Source organism: Trematomus bernacchii, unplaced genomic scaffold, assembly GCF_902827165.1.
Source record: "Trematomus bernacchii unplaced genomic scaffold, fTreBer1.1, whole genome shotgun sequence".
Classification (NCBI taxonomy): domain Eukaryota; kingdom Metazoa; phylum Chordata; class Actinopteri; order Perciformes; family Nototheniidae; genus Trematomus; species Trematomus bernacchii.
The window spans coordinates 19,377,317-19,399,081 of record NW_022987720.1 but is presented as its reverse complement, the minus strand read 5'-3'; the positions used below and the strand labels follow the sequence as shown (position 1 = coordinate 19,399,081).

General features: G+C 40.0%; 2 protein-coding genes and 1 pseudogene across 2 annotated transcripts; all 3 read left to right on the top strand.

Moving 5' to 3' along the window:
- The first annotated feature begins 97 nt into the window (after positions 1 to 97).
- LOC117492309 (cytochrome P450 2K1-like) lies at positions 98 to 18,333 on the top strand. Its single transcript, XM_034142483.1, has 10 exons — positions 98 to 388; positions 983 to 1,145; positions 1,325 to 1,474; positions 1,635 to 1,795; positions 2,242 to 2,421; positions 2,502 to 2,643; positions 6,015 to 6,199; positions 6,307 to 6,448; positions 6,532 to 6,823; positions 17,832 to 18,333. The coding sequence occupies exons 1-9, from the start codon at positions 179 to 181 to the stop codon at positions 6,717 to 6,719; spliced, it is 1,521 nt and encodes a 506-aa protein (XP_033998374.1). The 5' UTR covers positions 98 to 178; the 3' UTR covers positions 6,720 to 6,823; positions 17,832 to 18,333.
- On the top strand, positions 9,749 to 12,507 carry LOC117492310 (annotated as a pseudogene).
- Positions 13,751 to 18,331, top strand: LOC117492308 (cytochrome P450 2K1-like). Its single transcript, XM_034142482.1, has 9 exons — positions 13,751 to 14,120; positions 14,705 to 14,867; positions 15,046 to 15,195; positions 15,357 to 15,517; positions 15,961 to 16,140; positions 16,221 to 16,362; positions 17,026 to 17,210; positions 17,318 to 17,459; positions 17,543 to 18,331. The coding sequence occupies exons 1-9, from the start codon at positions 13,911 to 13,913 to the stop codon at positions 17,728 to 17,730; spliced, it is 1,521 nt and encodes a 506-aa protein (XP_033998373.1). The 5' UTR covers positions 13,751 to 13,910; the 3' UTR covers positions 17,731 to 18,331.
- Positions 18,334 to 21,765: the final 3,432 nt, after the last annotated feature.

The window sequence follows — 21,765 nt, the reverse complement described above, 5'->3', positions numbered from 1 at the left end:
CTTTGACTGCCAGGATTGGATCTGTGTCACAAACACCATCCTCGTGGGCGGGGACCAGCCCATAATGCTCCTTTACCTAAAGCTCAGTCAACAACATTCCATATTATTTGGGCTTGCATGAGGAGCGTGAACACCACGGTGTTATCTGCAGGGCTAAGCACTGTCAACAGCAGAACAAATGTCTCTTTGGCACGATTTTGTTCTCATCTTTTTCTCTAATCCCACCACTTTGTTGGGGTTGGTGGCTCTCCTGCTCATTCTCTATCTTGTATCCAGTAGTTTAATCACCAAGGAAATAGGGAAGGGGCCCCCAGGACCGAGGCCTCTTCCCCTGCTTGGTAACCTGTTGCAGCTTGATCTCAAGAGACCCTACAAAACCCTCTATGAGGTGAGCTATCCTAAAGCAAATCCATTTTGATACAGTTGTTGTTGTTGGAGCTATATATCTCTTTATATTATGTAATACTTAAACATTTATGTTCTTGCTGTTTATAGTGTTTATTGTAAATGTAGCCTATTCCTAGTTATTGTCGTAAGTTAAAGTAGTTTCTATGCTTTTATTTTGAAGGCATGTTTGGGCACTGGGTGATTAGAGCACCTGGTGTAATTGTATATATTGGAGACAGGTGGTGGTGGGAGCCAGAGCACTAGTAGGCAAACGGTTTTTTTACCAGGGTTTTCCAGCCACAAGAAAGGAAAGCCATAGGAAAGGCTTAAGGAACAAACCATAGGAAACCTGTTGAATGATATTGGATCATAATAAAATGCACAAACGGATACTCTTGTCTAGACCTGTCTAGACCTGGATCATTGCCCTCCGTAAGTTCCGCTAACTAGTGCCTCAGCGGCAGTGTTATTTTAAGTTAATTATCAGTCTTATTTCTATATGATTTTGGCCGCTACAGTTGTAGTGATTCACTTGCAGGTCATGCAAAAAAATGTTTACTTACGCCATCTCTAATTTTTTTACATCTTTTAACAGCTTTCAAAGACATATGGGTCTGTGTTTACGGTATACTTTGGAACCAAAAAAGTGGTGGTGCTGGCTGGATACAAGTCAGTAAAGGATGCTCTGGTCAGCAATGCAGAAGAGTTTGGAGAAAGAGAAATCTCCCCTATTTTTTATGACATGCATGAAGGTCACGGTAGGATTTACCTTTACATAATCTTTAATATACAGTATCTTTCAAACAATAGAAAAAACATTGTAGTGATAATACCTACCATTTATTTGTTGTGAGTCAAATTACACTTGAATATTGTGTTGAATAATACAGACATGACTAATACAGATTATATTTAACATGCATGTCATGTTTAAAAGGAATCCTGTTTGCAAATGGAGAATCATGGAAAGAGCTGAGACGTTTTGCCCTCAGCACCCTGAGAGACTTTGGCATGGGCAAAAGAATAGCGGAGCAAAAAATCCTAGAGGAATGCCACCATCTGACCCAAATGTTTGAAGATCACAAAGGTATGGAGTAAAAAGCATTTTTTTATTCATCACCCATGTTTTACAGTTTTGTTGTAGCAAAGGCAAATCATGGTGAGGTTCATTTTAATATTAAAAGGCTGCCCTCTTTGTTTTGTTCTGAAATCCTAATAATATCAGTATTCTCAATGCCATTTTACAGGGAAACCATTTGATACAGCGCGTCCGTTGAATTATGCAACATCCAATATCATCTCCTCTATCGTGTATGGCAGCAGATTCGAATACAATGACCCCAGATTCAAGGAAATGGTCAGAAGAGCCAACCAGGCCATATGCATTGTTGGATCTGCACAAATCCAGGTAGGCCTCATACTGCTTCGGTTGAAAAATACATGATTTAGGGACAACATGAAAGCTTTTGTTGAATATTTTTGCAAATGGTCAACACCTATAAGCTTTTAGCAGAAAGTCCAATAGGAAGGTTTAGTACTGTCTTCAGGTCTTTTATACAGATTTGGGCTGGTTGGTGTAAGAAATGTGTGTGTTGTTGTATGTTTGGGTAAACATCCATTATCTCTTTACACAAGGTGCTGGTGGAGCATCATTCTAGTATCAGCTTAAATAGTTGCTTTAGGGTAACATTTAACTGACAAAACAATAAAAGAATGATTGAAACTAAAGGTATGGAGATGGGAAACGTTTATTTTACTGTATCAAATTACTGATCAGGTGTGTCTTAACATTGAATACACTGTACAGTATATATGTTGGGTGTGCATTTTCTTCATTAATCTTTGTTTTCACAGCTCTACAACATGTTTCCCAGGCTGGCCAGTTGGATAAAGAACCGTCAGCTGCTTTTACGAAATGTTGAGATGACCATAAGAGATGTCAAGGCTTTAGTCAAGAATCTGAAAGAGACTCTGAACCCTAGCGTCTGCAGAGGGCTTGTCGACTGTTTTCTGATTCGGAAGGAGAAAGAAGAAGTAAGACAACCTCACTGCATATGCATCAAACAAAGAGAACATTGTATTTTATAACAATATGTGGGTGCTCTTTCTCTCAGGACTCTTGTGTGAAGGACACTCACTACAACGAGAAGAATTTGATATTTACAATAACCAACCTGTTTGCTGCTGGTACCGACACCACAGCAGCTACACTGAGATGGGGTTTGCTGCTTATGGCTAAATATCCGCATGTACAAGGTAAAAGAAAGATGAGGCTTGTAGGCGTGCATTTATATTTGCACCTGTGGATGCCCATCAAATAAATCAAGTTTAGATAGATTAAAATGTGGCTGTTATTATATAAGTTCAAATATATATATTACGATAAACCATTATGCTGGAAACCACTTAAAGGGATAGTAGCAGGCATTGAAATAAAGCTAAGTAATGCGGCTTTCACACCAGCGCTTTTCCCTTTCTAGCTCCTAGCGAGAGCTTTTCTGGTTCAGCTCCGGTTTCCCTTTTCAGCTCCCGCTCTGTTCACACCGCCCAGCTGCCGCTGCTGCGTCATGACGTCACCGTTTACATAGCTGATTTTCTCCCCAACGGAGCTCAGAACAACAACAACAACGGGGGGGGGGGGGACTGGGGACTGCGTCGGGTCGATGATCGTGTTGCTTTTAATCATACGAAGCTAGATTAAATTAAATAACGACTTCTCCAACCTTATAGTGAATGTGTGTCAGTCTGAATTGACGCTGTTTGGCATCACAACGCTGTTATGAAAGTTTCTCTGGTATAACATGGGTGATGTTAGCATAGCAACCGAAGCTAAACTGACTACTTGCTAAGCCGTTTTCTACAGGCACATTTTACCGGCGTATTTTTCATTATGAAAAATACTTGTGATAGTCGGACATGACAACCTGTGCAGCCCATGTATTGATTCCATCCGATAGCTGCTATAATAACAAACAAAACGTCTGCCTGCTCTCCACAATAATCAATAACAGCGAACGGATGGTCAAAGTAAGGTACAAATAAACAGAATCACACGAAGCCTGGTTAGTGTTGCCTGACTTTATAAAGTGTTTTTTTTTTTATAAGTGTGTGGTTGCCTTCTAGTCACTTTGCTCAGCGCTACTGCTTGTAGGCAGGCATGACGAGACTCTTCAGTCGACCCATGTTCAGGGGAGGTGGGTTTAGTTTCCTGCACGCCTCGACGTAAGAGAGACGTAAGCGACGCCGCGTCATAGCTCCGAAGCTCTTGCCTCTAGACCAAGCCCCCAGGAAGTGCGCCGGACTCAGATGAAAATATTCGTGCTGGCCAAACGGCGGTACTACACTTCCTTTTGGTTGCCAGGCCCGGAAACACTTTTTCCCATTGACTTACATGGGGAAAGAGTGGTCTGTAAATCGTTGGATATTTTTTTTTTTAAACTAAACTACCCAGTATGAACACTTGTATAGCCCTTATTAAAAACATTCGTTCCTCAAGTTGTAAAAATGTGCTAATAACGTTATTCTGCAAGTTATTTCCCTCTGCATTATGAATGCGCATCTAACCCACGGGACCGCGCCGCCCGGCACGTTCATGTTACGTGTTCAGCACTACATGCGTTTATCTTTACCCATGGATGCACAATAAGACCCATATCGCCTTACTGCCAGCCCACGGAGCTGTAATAATGGATATATTGCACATGTTTGCTGTAATTCATCATTTGTAAAATATTATACTACATGGGCTGTATGATTACATCTTGTACCGTAAATGTTGTATTAAATAAAGTTAATATTACCGACGTAGATTAACGTCCCTGTAGCTTCTTATTGCACTAAGAAGCTTATTGCACTGTGTGTATATATATATATATATATATATATATATATATATATATATATATATATATATATATACATACAGTGCAATAATTCTTTCATGCTAAATGAAGCTCTGTTGCTTGGATATCACTAGATCCTGTTACAGCGTAATATAAAAGTACATAACGATTGATGTGTAAATTAGCATAATTACTAGCTAACCGCTAGCTGCTAACTGCCGCCTCGTTAATATCAAATCTATCATAACAAACCATTACCATGCTGTCATGAACGTGCGGTGCTGTTACGTGTACGCAAATTCACGTGCTTGATGTGAACGAGCATTTTGGGGGGCATGGTTAAAGTTGCGCATGCGCTATGAGCGCACATACGGGTACTTCTCAGGCATGCCGGGTAATCTGTGACGTTTCGCTCTCTCAAAAGTTGGGCCATTTTATCATCATGCGCAAATGAGCAACTCTCATAGGAATGAATGAGGCCCCGCCTCCAACGCTGTATCCAGTTCTTATTATACATCCATGCTCTAGACCAGGGGTCGGCAACCTTTTTGATATGAAGTGCCATTTCAAAAAAGAATTGTGATCAGTATGCCGACTATCGTGAACTGTCAACAGGGGGGGGGGGAGCCTCGCTGTGGACCTTTTTCACCTGTCAGCGCAACTTACATGATGCGGTTTAAACAAATTTAAATAATTGGTTTAAACGGCATAATAATAATGATGACCGTCCGTTCTGTGATTCTCCAGAACACACAGATGGCCAGTCCGCCCCTGTGTAGCATATTATTTTCGATGAGAGATGAGCAGATCGCCACTGGGCTTTCAACTAAAGACACAGCCACGCAAAAACTGTGGCATTTGTACAGCTCCTTATGGGTAGCCTACTGCAATTTGTGAAGTGCGGGCGCTCTCCGGCAGCACTTCACCCCTGATCGTTTCACCACGGAGGAAAGCAGCAGAAAGTCGCCTGGAGTTAAAGAGAGCGGGGCTGCGTTGCGTGCATGGCTTCCTTCTGCAGGTAACAGGGAGACGCGCTCTGGCGGCGGTCTCGTTCAGGATCCGAAAATAAAATGTAAATATTTTTGCACACTTATTCCTAGTGTGCCACTAGTTATGGTGCCGCGTGCCAATGGTGGCACGCGTGCCAGGGGTTGCCGACCCCTGCTCTAGACCGACAATTTTTTGGAGCTGGAAGTGAACCGCATTCCGGAGCTATGACGCGGCGCTGCTGCGGTGTGAACAGGAAAAACCGGCGCTTTTCCAGCTCCAGCTCCGAGCCGGAGCTGGAAAAGCGCCGGTGTGAAAGGGGCATAAGTAACCTTCGGGAGATAACAAGAGTACAGTAGTTTTAGTCCTCCCTCTTAAGTCACTACCCTTTTGAAACCTTTTTTTTGCTTTTACCTTTTTTTCTATTTTTTACAGATTGTGTTTTTATGCAGGCTTTATTTTCAAGCTAATTTCAGGGAATACCAGTCTTACTTAAACTATATTACAGACATTTTTTCTTCTGTAGATTTCGAAGGCAGAGGAAATGTAACGCAAATTACATTCCCATCAGCCTCAGCTGCACTTTGCGTTTAGTGATTATAAACCATTATGGTAAACATGGTAAACGATACATCTGATAGCATTGTCCTTTTGAACAGGTTAGCATACTGACTTTAGCATTTTCCCCCCAAAAGTACAGCTTCACAAAGCCATTGGCAGGGATGTGAACTCTTAGTCAAGATACAAATAACTTATGAATATACATATTTTTAACAGTTATTCATTTTGTGTGTTCAGACCAGGTCCAGGAGGAGATGAGCAGAGTGATAGGAAGCCGTCAGGCAGGGGTCGAAGACCGGAAGAACCTGCCGTACACTGATGCTGTCATCCATGAGATACAGAGACTGGCCAACATTGTCCCCATGGCCATTCCTCATAAAACCAGCCGAGATGTCACCTTCCAAGGATACTTCATCAAAGAGGTCAGGTGTTAAGGTGTTTCAATACTTAGCCACAACAAAATATGCTGGAGATTCTCATTCTCTCCATACTTGTTATGATACACCTTGCTCTCTGCTTTTTCCTACAGGGGACTACTGTGCTTCCTCTTCTTACTTCTGTCCTGTATGATGAGAGTGAATGGGAAACACCACACACTTTCAACCCTTCCCACTTCCTGGATAAGGAGGGTCACTTTTTCAGGAGAGAGGCCTTCATGCCATTTTCTGCAGGTACCAACTTTGTATTTAAATATATTACCATTCTAAAGATGCGATCCAGTTTAACTACATGCAAATCTATTTTTCTCTCAAAGGTCGCAGGGTGTGTCTGGGGGAGAGTCTGGCCAAGATGGAGCTGTTCCTCTTCTTCACCTTCCTCCTCCAGCGCTTTCGTTACACTCCTCCACCTGGAGTTACAGAGGATGAACTGGATCTCACTCCAGCTGTGGGCTTCACCCTCAGCCCGTCACCTCATGAGCTGTGTGCCGTTAGACGCCAATGAGTAATGGAGCTAGGGCACTGCATTATAACTGCTTGTAAAAATGAATTGTGTTTAACTGTTATTAATCAGCTAGCATTTGTCCTATTCTCATGAAGTTGTCTGAAATTGTATTTTAGTGGGAATGCTGACACAGCATTCCCACTGAAATTGTATTTTAGTGGGAATGCTGACACAGCATTCCAACTATCTGTTATGCTACGCACAAAATTCTTTATTATTCCGCCGGGTTATTTTGCGCCATTTCTCCTCCCACATTGAACATCGCAGAAACTCCGTTCAAACATCAAAACGTTCAGCTCGGTCGGGAATCAATAGCTATTACTTTTATCATTCATAACTTTCATAATTCCAGAGATACATCCCATAATACATCCCATTTTTAACATGGAAGTCAATGGAGAAACTCTTCAGACTTCAACAATCTTCATGCAACTTCAACTGCTAACTGCTCCTTCTTCAACTGCTAACTGCTCCTTCATAATGAATGTTACACATCTTTCTGACATTATTCGTGTAACACAACTTTTAAATCTGATTCTTACTTTTAGAGATATTAAACATTGTTCAGACCTTGGTAAAGAGGCCTTCTTCAGATTTTAGAGTGTGTGTGATGTCACAGCTAGAGTGGAGGACAGATTTCATTTTGCCTTCATATTTTCTTTTAAACCTGCCATAATTCCCAAACCCTACATTCCTGAGACATAATTTTTCATGACAAACGTAGGAAAACATCTCGTAGCTTGAAAGATAAAAAAAAAATTAAGCAAAATAATTAAAGAAAATGCCTCTTGGGGGCATGAAGTGACAAAAACGTTCAACATGTCTCCATTAAAACCCATTGTAAGTTCAGCCTCACCTTTCCCCACCACAGCAGCCGCACACCTTTTAGTTAATCTGCCAAAAAGGCCACATTATTAATCCGAAAGTACACAAAAAGTACACTTCAGATGCTCAAGTTCCTTGACATGCTTCACGCTTTGAAATTTCGTCAAATCTGACATCTTCTTACCATATGCCGTTTCCATGGAAACGCATCCCTCGCCATAAAACGGTGGCGGTTTTCTCATAACTTCAGTGAAAATGCTCCAAACGGACCAAAACTTCACAGGTTTGGTAACGATGCAGCCATCAACGCATCTAAGCGTATTATGGGATGTCATCAAATGCCGTTGGCATGGCGACAGATCATTCGCCATCAAGTTAGTTCAAAAGTTTGCAGTTCAAATATTCTGCTGCTTTTCCAAGCCTTTTTACTTTCTTTTCTTCTCTCATCACACATTAAAGCCCCCAGTGTTCATGTATCATTTCAATTTAAATTCTTCACTTTCTTCTTACACATTACATTTCAGCACAGCAGTTTAGCGTCAGCTTTTCAGCTTAAAGCATTCCCACTAGCAATTTCTTCAGGAATTGCATTCTCTAGTTTAGAAATAATGTTATGTTACTATAACATTTTTAGAACTGCCTCTTCATACAGCTGATACCTCATGTTTATCTTCAATGTACAATCAAGTGCATTTATTTACCAATCTTATATTTTTGTCACCATTTTTTACCTTGAAAATAAATACTTGGGTGGGGTAGGTAAGTTTGAGAAACCTGATTGAGATACTGAGCCGGTTAAGAGCATTCCATGGAATATAACAAAAAGTGTATCTCGAGCCGGTTTCTCAAACTTACCTACCCCACCTTTAATAATTAAAAGAAAATTCTGGATTCAAGCGTTGTGCTTCTGCTTGCTAACTTGCTAAAAAGTACACACAGGTCCTTGATCAGTTGATCATTCATTGCTGCCCATTGTAGGCCTACTTCTCTAGAAATAAAAGGACTATTTTGTTTGCATACAGTAAGCACAGTATAGGTCGATTTAAATAGGTTTCTTTTGTGCCGTTGAGATGGTGGTGAAGAACTTAAGATAGCTCTCAGCCTAAAAGCATCCAAGAACTTTGAGTGAATTGAGAAATGCTGTTTGTTTGTTTGTAACAAATGCTTATAGCCAAATAGTCCCACCAAATAAACACTAAGATTTTTGTGACCAGCTTTTGTTTATTTCAGTTTTTTATCTTCATATTTGTTTTTCCTTTTTGCCGTGGGGGGACAAAAATCCTCCTTGGGTTTCTTGAAATGCGCTATATAAATCCAAATTATTTTTATTATTATTTAGGCTCCTTCTAAAGTTATAAGTCATTGAACTCATAAAATGCTCACTTTGTGTTAACAAACCTTAACTGTGTCTTACTTTCCACACGCATATGTGCAGCTTAGTGTTTTTTATTTAAGTTGTAAAATGTGGTTTCAGGTTCTTGTCAAGGTTGGGGAAAATCAGGACCCAAATGCAGGATGAGTAGAAGCGGGTTTTAAACAAAAAGCTAGCTTTATTTAACAAAAAAGCTGTTGACCATGAAGAAACAAGAATACATCCAAAAACTGGTAGCATCTAGACAAAAACTGACAGGAACAAACAGAGGTGCAAGGAGGACATGAAAGAAGAAGATCAGACAAGGGCAACGGGTGAACACAAATGAGGCACAATCAGACACAGGAGGGCAAACACAGAAAGACCAGACACAGGGAGAACAGAATTTCAAAAATAAACCCATAACTAAACACACAAAACTAAAATCATGACAGTTCTAGGCTTTTACATATACTGGTTCTATCCATGGCTCAAAACAATTTAGCATATTCTTGTTTTTCTCAATCTACTCTTTGAATATCCTGCCTGTATTCACCAGATCTTGCATTTGAATTGCTTAATCATGCCTGGCAGATTGATTAGATCTGTGATGGGCTGGCTGACCTGCTCATTCACACCTAAACAAGTAGCCTTTACAAAAGGAGGTGAGGACTTTGTGGTCCAAAGCCCCATTAAGAGAGGAATAGAAAGGCTACATCTTGACAGAAACTTGAGGAAAAACTAGAAGACCTGTATGGGACAATCAAGCATTTATTTCTTCCTTGAACACTGAAAACAGCTGTTCGACGACAATATTTTCTAAAGGAAGTCAAGTCCCGGTGACAGCAGGATCATGTTAGAGGATCTTTTCCAGTCTAGCACTTCAGTCTTTTTGTCTGTGGCCATTGTGGGTCTGCTTGTCCTCCATCTTGTTTACTCAAGCTTCAGCTCCAAAAGCAGGAAGAGGGAGCCACCGGGGCCTAGACCATTTCCCCTGCTTGAAAACTTGCTTCAGGTGGATCTCAAGAGACTCGACCACTCTCTTGTTGATGTGACAACTGTTTTGTTTGTCTTAAGCTATAAGGTATTTTCATTGCTTTAATATGAGACAAATAAAACTGTATTTTAACATTGTTAATTCAATTAGAATTCCTACAGAGGAGAGTCTGTGGACAGTCAGTCTCACTATTTATTGCTCCATCTTTTTAGCTGTCCAAAAAATATGGACCAGTGTTCACAGTCTACTTAGGAATGCAGAAGGTGGTGGTCCTGGCAGGATACAAGACAGTCAAACAGGCTCTGGTCAACCATGCTGAGGAGTTTGGAGAACGAGAAGTCACTCCAATATTCGATGATTTCAACAAAGGACACGGTAAAGAAATGTTTCTTTGTTTTGTTTTACTAGCCTGATTTTGTCCTTGTCTAAACATGTAAAAAAAACTCTTCTATCAAGGCATACTGTTTTCCAATGGCGAAGTGTGGAAAGAAACGCTGAAAGATTTTGGGATGGGCAAAAGGATAACTGAAGGGAAAATAATTGAAGAATGTGGCTACCTGATTGAAGAATTTCAACAGCATGAAGGTAACATTATCTCCACTTAAACACAACATGGGTTTATACAGCAACATTGAATAAATTACTCGCGTGCTCTATTTTTCTTAGGTAAAACCTTCGATAACACCAAGACAATTAATTACGCAGCTTCCAATATTATATCCTCTCTCGTGTTTGGAAAGAGATTTGAATAGGATAGGACCCTGACATCCAAGCTATGTTGGAAAGAGACCATGAAACCATCCGTCTTAGGGGAACAGCATCCATTCTGGTACTACAGACTGATTTCAGATTGACTAACTTGTGATGAAGAAAAACCTAACACTTAAGAGCTACTAATTAAAATGGCTAAGTTGTAAATGTTTAATCAAACAAAAACATTATTCTAATATTACTAGCTGGGGCTTGAGATCTCATGGCTGTCATAATTGTTACATTAAGTCCTAAAACAATGAATGTGTTTGGTATTCTGCTGTATTACAGATATACAACGCGTTTCCTTGGCTGGGACCTTGTATTAAAAACTGGAGGGATTTGATGAAACTGGTGGAGGACAGCATAAAGGAAACAAAGAGCATGATAGCGGAGAAGGGGACTCTGAACCCTGACATGTGCCGATGCTTTGTGGATGCATTCCTGACCCGTAAACTGAGTCTTGAGGTAATATGTCTAACTCCAGTGAAACCACCCCGGTTGATGATACTGATCACTGATTAATTTGCCTGTGGCCCTGAGAGATCCTCACACTGCACATTGACACAACAGGGTAAAATCTTTACCACACAACGGAAACTGTTTCTGGATGACACATAAAGTGATCCACGCGCAATAATCATGTTGTCATGGATTCAGGACTATAATGTTTTGAATCTCATTTGGTTACATGTTGCGGCAGTTGTAATGCCATAATAAAATGGTCTGTAGATATTATATCTGAATCATGTGATCACAATAATAGAGAGCCGATTTCATAAGCAATAACTTCTTCAGCCATAAAAACAGCAAGCTGTTACAGCCATGTGCTTCACTTTTAAGTTTCCCCTGGAAACAGTTTCCATTGTGTTGTGAGCTTTTTGCTGTGCTTGTCTAATGGTGAAGATATTCCTTCATTTGCATGTGTTATCCTTCATGGTCACTATAGTCTTTTATTTATGTTTTTATTAGGAGACCAATATCAAAGATTCACACTACAATGATGAGAACCTGGTCTACAGTGTGATAAACCTGTTTGCTGCTGGGACTGATACTACATCAAATACACTTCGGTGGAGTTTTTCAAGGTGAAATATTCAGTTTACAGTGTTTCCTCTTGAAGACCATTTATTTGTATTTCGATATTGATCCAACTTAATCTTGATGTTATCTGAGTCCAGACAAGGTCCAGGAGGAGCTGAGCAGGGTGTTAGGAGGCCGTCAGGCCAGAGTTGAGGACCGGAAGAACCTGCCGTACACTGATGCTGTCATCCATGAGACACAGAGACTGGCCAACATTGTCCCCATGGCCGTTCCCCACAGAACTAGCCAATACATTACCTTCCAGGGATACTTCATCAAAGAGGTCAATTACCTAAATACATTTGCTTTTAGTTAGATATTGTGTGCTTTGGTTCCAACATTTTTAAATTAAACCACCTTGCTCTCTGCTTTTTCCTACAGGGGACTTGTGTGCTTCCTCTTCTTACTTCTGTCCTGTATGATGAGAGTGAATGGGGAAACCCCACACACTTTCAACCCTTCCCACTTCCTGGATAAGGAGGGTACATTTATCAGGAGAGATGCCTTCATGCCATTTTCTGCAGGTATAAAAACCTTTTATAGATATAATACATACATACTTGTAGAAATGTCATCCAGTTAACTTGCTGAAACTCTTGGTTCTCAAAGGTCGCAGGATGTGTCCTGGAGAGAGTCTGGCCAGAATGGAGCTGTTCCTCTTCTTCACCTTTTGTTTCACTCCTCCACCTGGAGTTACAGAGGATGAACTGGATCTCACTCCAGTTGTGGACTTCACCCTGACCCCTTCCCCTCATGAGCTGTGTGCTGTCAGTCGCTACTGAGGACGGGAGCCGGTGACTTGTCACTTGTGGTCACTCAGTGGGCCACGATGTGGGAGGGGATGTTGCGTGAGAATGCTGCATTGACATTTTACCGGTTGGCTAAAAATCTAAGGAACCCTGATGGTATACAACCGGAGCAATTATTTTAATCGATTATATTGAAGGGTGACAAAAAAGTAGAAAATAATAGGGGGAAACAAATCATGTTCATACTTGGATTTAAATTGCAACAGGTATCACTGCCTTTGTCTGTCACCCCAAACCAACAGGAGGAGGTGTGCTTGCTGTACATTCCACACTATTCATTCCTTTAAACTACTACCAGGCCACTCAAAAGGGACCTCATTAAGCATACATGTTTTCATCCTTTTTAGATGTTTTCTTCCCTGTTGGCAGACGACTGTCATCTCCAATTAATCAATCTTCTTATCACTCGGTAGCCAGCCGTCTCTCACTGCTCCAGTATGAGCTGCTCCGTTTAAATACATCTTTATTTGATAATGCAGCAGAAATGACACATATAAATAATTAAAATGTTTTTACTAACCTCCCCTCCCCCCTTCATTACTATTCCCTCCCCCATCTTATGCTTAGTTATTTATATTAGTATTTTGGTTTTGGTAAAATATGCTAACATACATTTTAAATGTTGCCATACCTTTTCTTGTTCAGTTTAATTGTGGTAGTTCTGGTTAAAGATTAAAATACTGCTCTTGCATGCCAATCCTCCAGTGCAGGTCATTAGATGAATTGCACCTTTTAGAAATGCAAGTGTATTCATAAAAACAAGTAAACCGTGCAGTATACTTAGAATATGTTTGCTTCTCATACATGTAAACGGGAAAGTGATTTGTTTTATAATACTCTTTATCAGTTAGCAAAGAGATATGAAAACTAACAGGGCATGATTCTAGTTGTTGTGATACAAAATAAGGAAGATTTTATATATTTTTTAATCTGCCTACTATGGTCAAGATGGCACATAAACATATTTTTCCTAAAGCCTTGCATTCTATTGCTGTTTTTGTTCTCTTTAAATGTACGTTTGGTAATAAAATAAATCAAAATAGGAAATGCTACAGCATATGTTTACATGAAGGCTACTAAGGTCCTTCCACTTTTAAAATATTGACTTGCTGATTGTATAAAACTCCCCCATTACTTGGACTATTCCTCGCACCCCCTAACATAGGCCCGAATGGTTTCATTAAAACAAGTCCTTCTGCTTTGACTGCCAGGATTGGATCTGTGTCACAAACACCGTCCTCGTGGGCGGGGACCAGCCCATAATGCTCCTTTACCTAAAGCTCAGTCAACAACATTCCATATTATTTGTGCTTGCATGAGGAGCGTGAACACCACGGTGTTATCTGCAGGGCTAAGCACTGTCAACAGCAGAACAAATGTCTCTTTGGCACGATTTTGTTCTCATCTTTTTCTCTAATCCCACCACTTTGTTGGGGTTGGTGGCTCTCCTGCTCATTCTCTATCTTGTATCCAGTAGTTTAATCACCAAGGAAATAGGGAAGGGGCCCCCAGGACCGAGGCCTCTTCCCCTGCTTGGTAACCTGTTGCAGCTTGATCTCAAGAGACCCTACAAAACCCTCTATGAGGTGAGCTATCCTAAAGCAAATCCATTTTGATACAGTTGTTGTTGTTGGAGCTATATATCTCTTTATATTATGTAATACTTAAACATTTATGTTCTTGCTGTTTATAGTGTTTATTGTAAATGTAGCCTATTCCTAGTTATTGTCGTAAGTTAAAGTAGTTTCTATGCTTTTATTTTTAAGGCATGTTTGGGCACTGGGTGATTAGAGCACCTGGTGTAATTGTATATATTGGAGACAGGTGGTGGTGGGAGCCAGAGCACTAGTAGGCAAACGGTTTTTTTTACCAGGGTTTTCCAGCCACAAGAAAGGAAAGCCATAGGAAAGGCTTAAGGAACAAACCATAGGAAACCTGTTGAATGATATTGGATCATAATAAAATGCACAAACGGATACTCTTGTCTAGACCTGGATCATTGCCCTCCGTAAGTTCCGCTAACTAGTGCCTCAGCGGCAGTGTTATTTTAAGTTAATTATCAGTTTTATTTCTATATGATTTTGGCCGCTACAGTTGTAGTGATTCACTTGCAGGTCATGCAAAAACATGTTTACTTACGCCATCTCTAATTTTTTACATTTTTTAACAGCTTTCAAAGAAATATGGGTCTGTGTTTACGGTATACTTTGGAACCAATAAAGTGGTGGTGCTGGCTGGATACAAGTCGGTAAAGGATGCTCTGGTCAGCAATGCAGAAGCGTTTGGAGAAAGAGAAATCTCCCCTATTTTTTATGACATGAATGAAGGTCACGGTAGGATTTACCTTTACATAATCTTTAATATACAGTATCTTTCAAACAATAGAAAAAACATTGTAGTGATAATACCTACCATTTATTTGTGTGAGTCAAATTACACTTGAATATTGTGTTGAATAATACAGACATGACTACTACAGATTATATTTAACATGCATGTCATGTTTAAAAGGAATCCTGTTTGCAAATGGAGAATCATGGAAAGAGCTGAGACGTTTTGCCCTCAGCACCCTGAGAGACTTTGGCATGGGCAAAAGAATAGCGGAGCAAAAAATCCTAGAGGAATGCCACCATCTGACCCAAATGTTTGAAGATCACAAAGGTATGGAGTAAAAAGCATTTTTTTATTCATCACCCATGTTTTACAGTTTTGTTGTAGCAAAGGCAAATCATGGTGAGGTTCATTTTAATATTAAAAGGCTTGCCCTCTTTGTTTTCTTCTGAAATCCTAATAATATCAGTATTCTCAATGCCATTTTACAGGGAAACCATTTGATACAGCGCGTCCGTTGAATTATGCAACATCCAATATCATCTCCTCTATCGTGTATGGCAGCAGATTCGAATACAATGACCCCAGATTCAAGGAAATGGTCAGAAGAGCCAACCAGTCCATATGCATTGTTGGATCTGCACAAATCCAGGTAGGCCTCATACTGCTTCGGTTGAAAAATACATGATTTAGGGACAACATGAAAGCTTTTGTTGAATATTTTTGCAAATGGTCAACACCATAAGCTTTTAGCAGAAAGTCCAATGGAAGGTTTAGTACTGTCTTCAGGTCTTTTATACAGATTTGGGCTGGTTGGTGTAAGAAATGTGTGTGTTGTTGTATGTTTGGGTAAACATCCATTATCTCTTTAAAGGTGCTGGTGGAGCATCATTCTAGTATCAGCTTAAATAGTTGCTTTAGGGTAACATTTAACTGACAAAACAATAAAAGAATGATTGAAACTAAAGGTATGGAGATGGGAAACGTTTATTTTACTGTATCAAATTACTGATCAGGTGTGTCTTAACATTGAATACACTGTACAGTATATATATGTTGGGTGTGGATTTTCTTCATTAATCTTTGTTTTCACAGCTCTACAACATTTTTCCCAGGCTGGTCAGTTGGATAAATAACCGTCAGCTGCTTTTACGAAATGTTGAGATGACCATAAGAGATGTCAAGGCTTTAGTCAAGAATCTGAAAGAGACTCTGAACCCTAGCGTCTGCAGAGGGCTTGTCGACTGTTTTCTGATTCGGAAGGAGAAAGAAGAAGTAAGACAACCTCACTGCATATGCATCAAACAAAGAGAACATTGTATTTTATAACAATATGTGGGTGCTCTTTCTCTCAGGACTCTTGTGTGAAGGACACTCACTACAACGAGAAGAATTTGATATTTACAATAACCAACCTGTTTTCTGCTGGTACCGACACCACAGCAACTACACTGAGATGGGGTTTGCTGCTTATGGCTAAATATCCGCATGTACAAGGTAAAAGAAAGATGAGGCTTGTAGGCGTGCATTTATATTTGCACCTGTGGATGCCCATCAAATAAATCAAGTTTAGATAGATTAAAATGTGGTTGTTATTATATAAGTTCAAATATATATATATTACGATAAACCATTATGCTGGAAACCACTTAAAGGGAAAGTAGCAGGCATTGAAATAAAGCTAAGTAAGTAACCTTCGGGAGATAACAAGAGTACAGTAGTTTTAGTCCTCCCTCTTAAGTCACTACCCTTTTGAAACCTTTTTTTTGCTTTTACCTTTTTTTCTATTTTTTACAGATTGTGTTTTTATGCAGGCTTTATTTTCAAGCTAATTTCAGGGAATACCAGTCTTACTTAAACTATATTACAGAAACATTTTCTTCTGTAGATTTCGAAGGCAGAGGAAATGTAACGCAAATTACATTCCCATCAGCCTCAGCTGCACTTTGCGTTTAGTGATTATAAACCATTATGGTAAACATGGTAAACGATACATCTGATAGCATCGTCATTTTGAACAGGTTAGCATACTGACTTTAGCATTTTACCCCCAAAAGTACAGCTTCACAAAGCCACTGGCAGGGATGTGAACTCTTAGTCAAGATACAAATAACTTATTAATATACATATTATTAACAGTTATTGATTTTCTGTGTTCAGACCAGGTCCAGGAGGAGATGAGCAGAGTGATAGGAAGCCGTCAGGCAGGGGTCGATGACCGGAAGAACCTGCCGTACACTGATGCTGTCATCCATGAGATACAGAGACTGGCCAACATTGTCCCCATGGCCATTCCTCATAAAACCAGCCGAGATGTCACCTTCCAAGGATACTTCATCAAAGAGGTCAGGTGTTAAGGTGTTTCAATACTTAGCCACAACAAAATATGCCGGAGATTCTCATTCTCTCCATACTTGTTATGATACACCTTGCCCTCCGCTTTTTCCTACAGGGGACTACTGTGCTTCCTCTTCTTACTTCTGTCCTGTATGATGAGAGTGAATGGGAAACACCACACACTTTCAACCCTTCCCACTTCCTGGATAAGGAGGGTAACTTTTTCAGGAGAGATGCCTTCATGCCATTTTCTGCAGGTACCAACTTTGTATTTAAATATATTACCATTCTAAAGATGCGATCCAGTTTACCAACATGCAAATCTATTTTTCTCTCAAAGGTCGCAGGGTGTGTCTGGGAGAGAGTCTGGCCAAGATGGAGCTGTTCCTCTTCTTCACCTTCCTCCTCCAGCGCTTTCGTTACACTCCTCCACCTGGAGTTACAGAGGATGAACTGGATCTCACTCCAGCTGTGGGCTTCACCCTCAGCCCGTCACCTCATGAGCTGTGTGCCGTTAGACACCAATGAGTAATGGAGCTAGGGCACTGCATTATAACTGCTTGTAAAAATGAATTGTGTTTAACTCTTAATCAGCTAGCATTTGTCCTATTCTCATGAAGTTGTCTGAAATTGTATTTTAGAAATAATGTTATATTACTATAACATTTTTAGAACTGCCTCTTCATACAGCTGATACCTCATGTTTATCTTCAATGTACAATCAATTGCATTTATTTACCAATCTTATATTTTTGTCACCATTTTTTACCTTGAAAATAAATACTTAATAATTCACAGAAAATTCTGGATTCAAGCGTTGTGCTTCTGCTTGCTAACTTGCTAAAAAGTACACACAGGTCCTTGATCAGTTGATCATTCATTGCTGCCCATTGTAGGCCTACTTCTCTAGAAATAAAAGGACTATTTTGTTTGCATACAGTAAGCACAGTGTAGGTCGATTTAAATAGGTTTCTTTTGTGCCGTTGAGATGGTGGTGAAGAACTTAAGATAGCTCTCAGCCTAAAAGCATTCAAGAACTTTGAGTGAATTGAGAAATGCTGTTTGTTTGTAACAAATGCTTAACTAGCCAAATAGTCCCACCAAATAAACACTAAGATTTTTGTGACCAGCTTTTGTTTATTTCAGTTTTTTATCTTCATATTTGTTTTTCCTTTTTGCCGTGGGGGGACAAAAATCCTCCTTGGGTTTCTTGAAATGCGCTATATAAATCCAAATGATTTGTATTATTTAGGCTTCTTCTAAAGTTATAAGTCATTGAACTCATAAAATGCTCACTTTGTGTTAACAAACCTTAACTGTGTCTTACTTTCCACACGCATATGTGCAGCTTTGTGTTTTTTATTTAAGTTGTAAAATGTGGTTTCAGGTTCTTGTCAAGGTTGGGGAAAATCAGGACCCAAATGCAGGATGAGTAGAAGCGGGTTTTAAACAAAAAGCGAGCTTTATTTAACAAAAAAGCTGTTGACCATGAAACAAGAATAAATCCAAAAACTGGTAGCATCTAGACAAAAACTGACAGGAACAAACAGAGGTGCAAGGAGGACATGAAAGAAGAAGATCAGACAAGGGCAACGGGTGAACACAAATGAGGCACAATCAGACACAGGAGGGCAAACACAGGAGGGCAAACACAGGGAGAACAGAATTTCAAAATAAACCCATAACTAAACACACAAAACTAAAATCATGACAGTTCTAGGCTTTTACATATACTGGTTCTATCCATGGCTCAAAACAATTTAGCATATTCTTGTTTTTCTCAATCTACTCTTTGAATATCCTGCCTGTATTCCCCAGATCTTGCATTTGAATTGCTGAATCATGCCTGGCAGATTGATTAGATCTGTGATGGGCTGGCTGACCTGCTCATTCACACCTAAACAAGTAGCCTTTACAAAAGGAGGTGAGGACTTTGTGGTCCAAAGCCCCATTAATGCGGCGCTTTTCCAGCTCCGGCTCGGAAGTGAACCGCATTCCGGAGCTATGACGCGGCGCCGCTTACGTCTCTCTTACGTCGAGGCGTGCAGGAAATTTGTACCTTACTTTGACCATCCGTTCGCTGTTATTGATCATTGTGGATGTTAAGGAATAATTCTTCTAGATATCTAACCTTTTGCTCTGTGACGTGTTATCTCCTTTAAGGAAAGGCCTTGGTGCCATATGTGTTGTCACCAGTGTGTGACCGGTCAACTTGACTGGCACGAAGGGTAATTGTTGTGGGAACACTGAGGCACTTCTTTATCGGTGTTTGTGGGCTCTAGGATGTGAAATCCTTGAGGCCATGAGCGTCGGACGCAGGTGATTCAGTGTTTAGTCTACTCCTTCAGAGATGTTGATTTCTCTCTGTGAACCTGTTAAAAGGTCTAGTATAGAGAGAGGTTCTTCAGAATTGACGTGGCAACTCTACCGTGTGGTCAGAACCTCTGACTCTTTGATTTGTGATGTGAATCCTCCGGCCGAATACTCTGAATAAACCCATCAGTGTTTGACATCAAAGCTCCAACTCTCACCGTGTCTCCTTCCTGAGTCGGTGACTCCATGCATTGCTACACAGAAGTTTCCTCCACAGTGGAGAGCAGGCAGTTTTGTTTGTTATTATAGCAGCTATCGGATGGAATCAATACATGGGCTGCACAGGTTGTCATGTCCGACTATCACAAGTAGAATCATAATGAAAAATACGCCGGTAAAATGTGCCTGTAGAAAACGGCATAGCAAGTAGTCAGTTTAGCTTCGGTTGCTATGCTAACATCACCCATGTTATACCAGAGAAACTTTCATAACAGCGTTGTGATGCCAAACAGCGTCAATTCAGACTGACACACATTCACTTAAGGGGAACTGGGGATATGTATCAGCTGCTTGTGTGACAGTCAGACAGTGAATACTTTAGAGCCGTGTGAGCTAACCCGGAGCTAACGGGAGAATAAACTCCAGTGGAAGAGCAGCCAGCACTGCAGCGGTCGGTAAATGCCGCTGAAACACATTAATAAACAATGAACCACGGCACTCTGGAGAAAAGTATAAGGTTGGAGAAGTCGTTATTTAATTTAATCTGGCTTCGTATGATTAAAAGCAACACGATCATCCAACCCAGTCTCACGGCATTTCGTGTTATTAGTCACGAAATTAATTTAATCTATTGATTCGTGTTCACCAACACGATTTTCACATTTTTTTCGTGTCACACAGAACGATTTTAAATGCAATGTATTTCTATTGGTAGTATGTTTCGTGCCTGCAACACGTCTTTTTGTCCGGTCAGGTCTTGGAAGACCAGAAGCTGTGTGGTTCATAAAAACATGTTCTTACCCTAAGCCTAACCCTATCCCTTTTATTTGAAATTGTATAATGTCTGAGTTTTTTTGCCGTCAGTGAGGAAAAGAAATGGCTCAGAGCCTCAGAATACTGAAATCTGTATTTTATGTCATCTTTTTTTCCTTCTAATTTGTTATTATTTGGTGCAGGCACGAAACATACTACCAATAGAAATACATTGAATACTTAAATCTGTATTTTTTTAAATGTGTTTTTCCTTCTAATTTGTTATTATTTACATTGCTTTTAAAATCGTTCTGTGTGACACGAAAAAAATGGCGAAATCGTGTTGGTGAACACGAATCAATAGATTAATTTCGTGACTATAACACGAAATGCCGTGAGACTGTGTTGCATCATCGACCCGACGCAGTCCCCCCCCCCCCCCCCCCGTTGTTGTTGTTGTGAGCTCCGTTGGGGAGAAAATCAGCGATGTAAGGCAAGGCAAGGCAAGGCAAGGCAAGTTTATTTATATAGCACCTTTCAACACAAGGTAATTCAAAGTGCTTTACAAAAATGGAAGACATTTTAAAAATGGCATTTAAAATCAGTCATTAAAAAGGAAAGATAATAAAATAAACATTAAAAGAAAAGGTAAACGCATACATGCCAACCTTTCCAAATCCAAAAGAGGTAGGTTTGCGCGTGGCAAATGTGCACGCTCAAATTAGGTAATCAGAACCCCAGTAATTACATGTATAAACCATGTATTTAACATATATTGCATCATTTTATGCATTTTTCAGAAAAAGTGGTAGTTTGGTAAACACTAAACAGTGACATCAACGACATGTTTGGTCTGTAAAATGCCCGAAAAGTAAAAGAATGGGAGATAAATATCCCAAAGTCTCCACATTTTATTATATTTTTAATGTGTTTCTGGTCCTCTTTCAGTTGCATTGTTGGAGAAGCCTGTGACATAAGATTTTCAACGACATAATTACTCTGTAGCTATGTTAGTTTGACAATAAAGAACCTTGAACCTTGACAGTGTAGATCAGGGGTGCCCAACCTTTTTTGAACCGAGAGCTACTTTTAAAGTGGCCAGTCTGCCGAGATCTACCAGTCCAAATAGAGAGGTGTAGCCATTACTGACAGCCGACTACCAGGTAAATACACACTTCTACTTGTATAAAACTGACCTTTGTACGATTAATACTTCATAAAATACTGCAGATCCTTTATCTTACCTCTTTCTAATCTACACACACACAAGTATTTAAC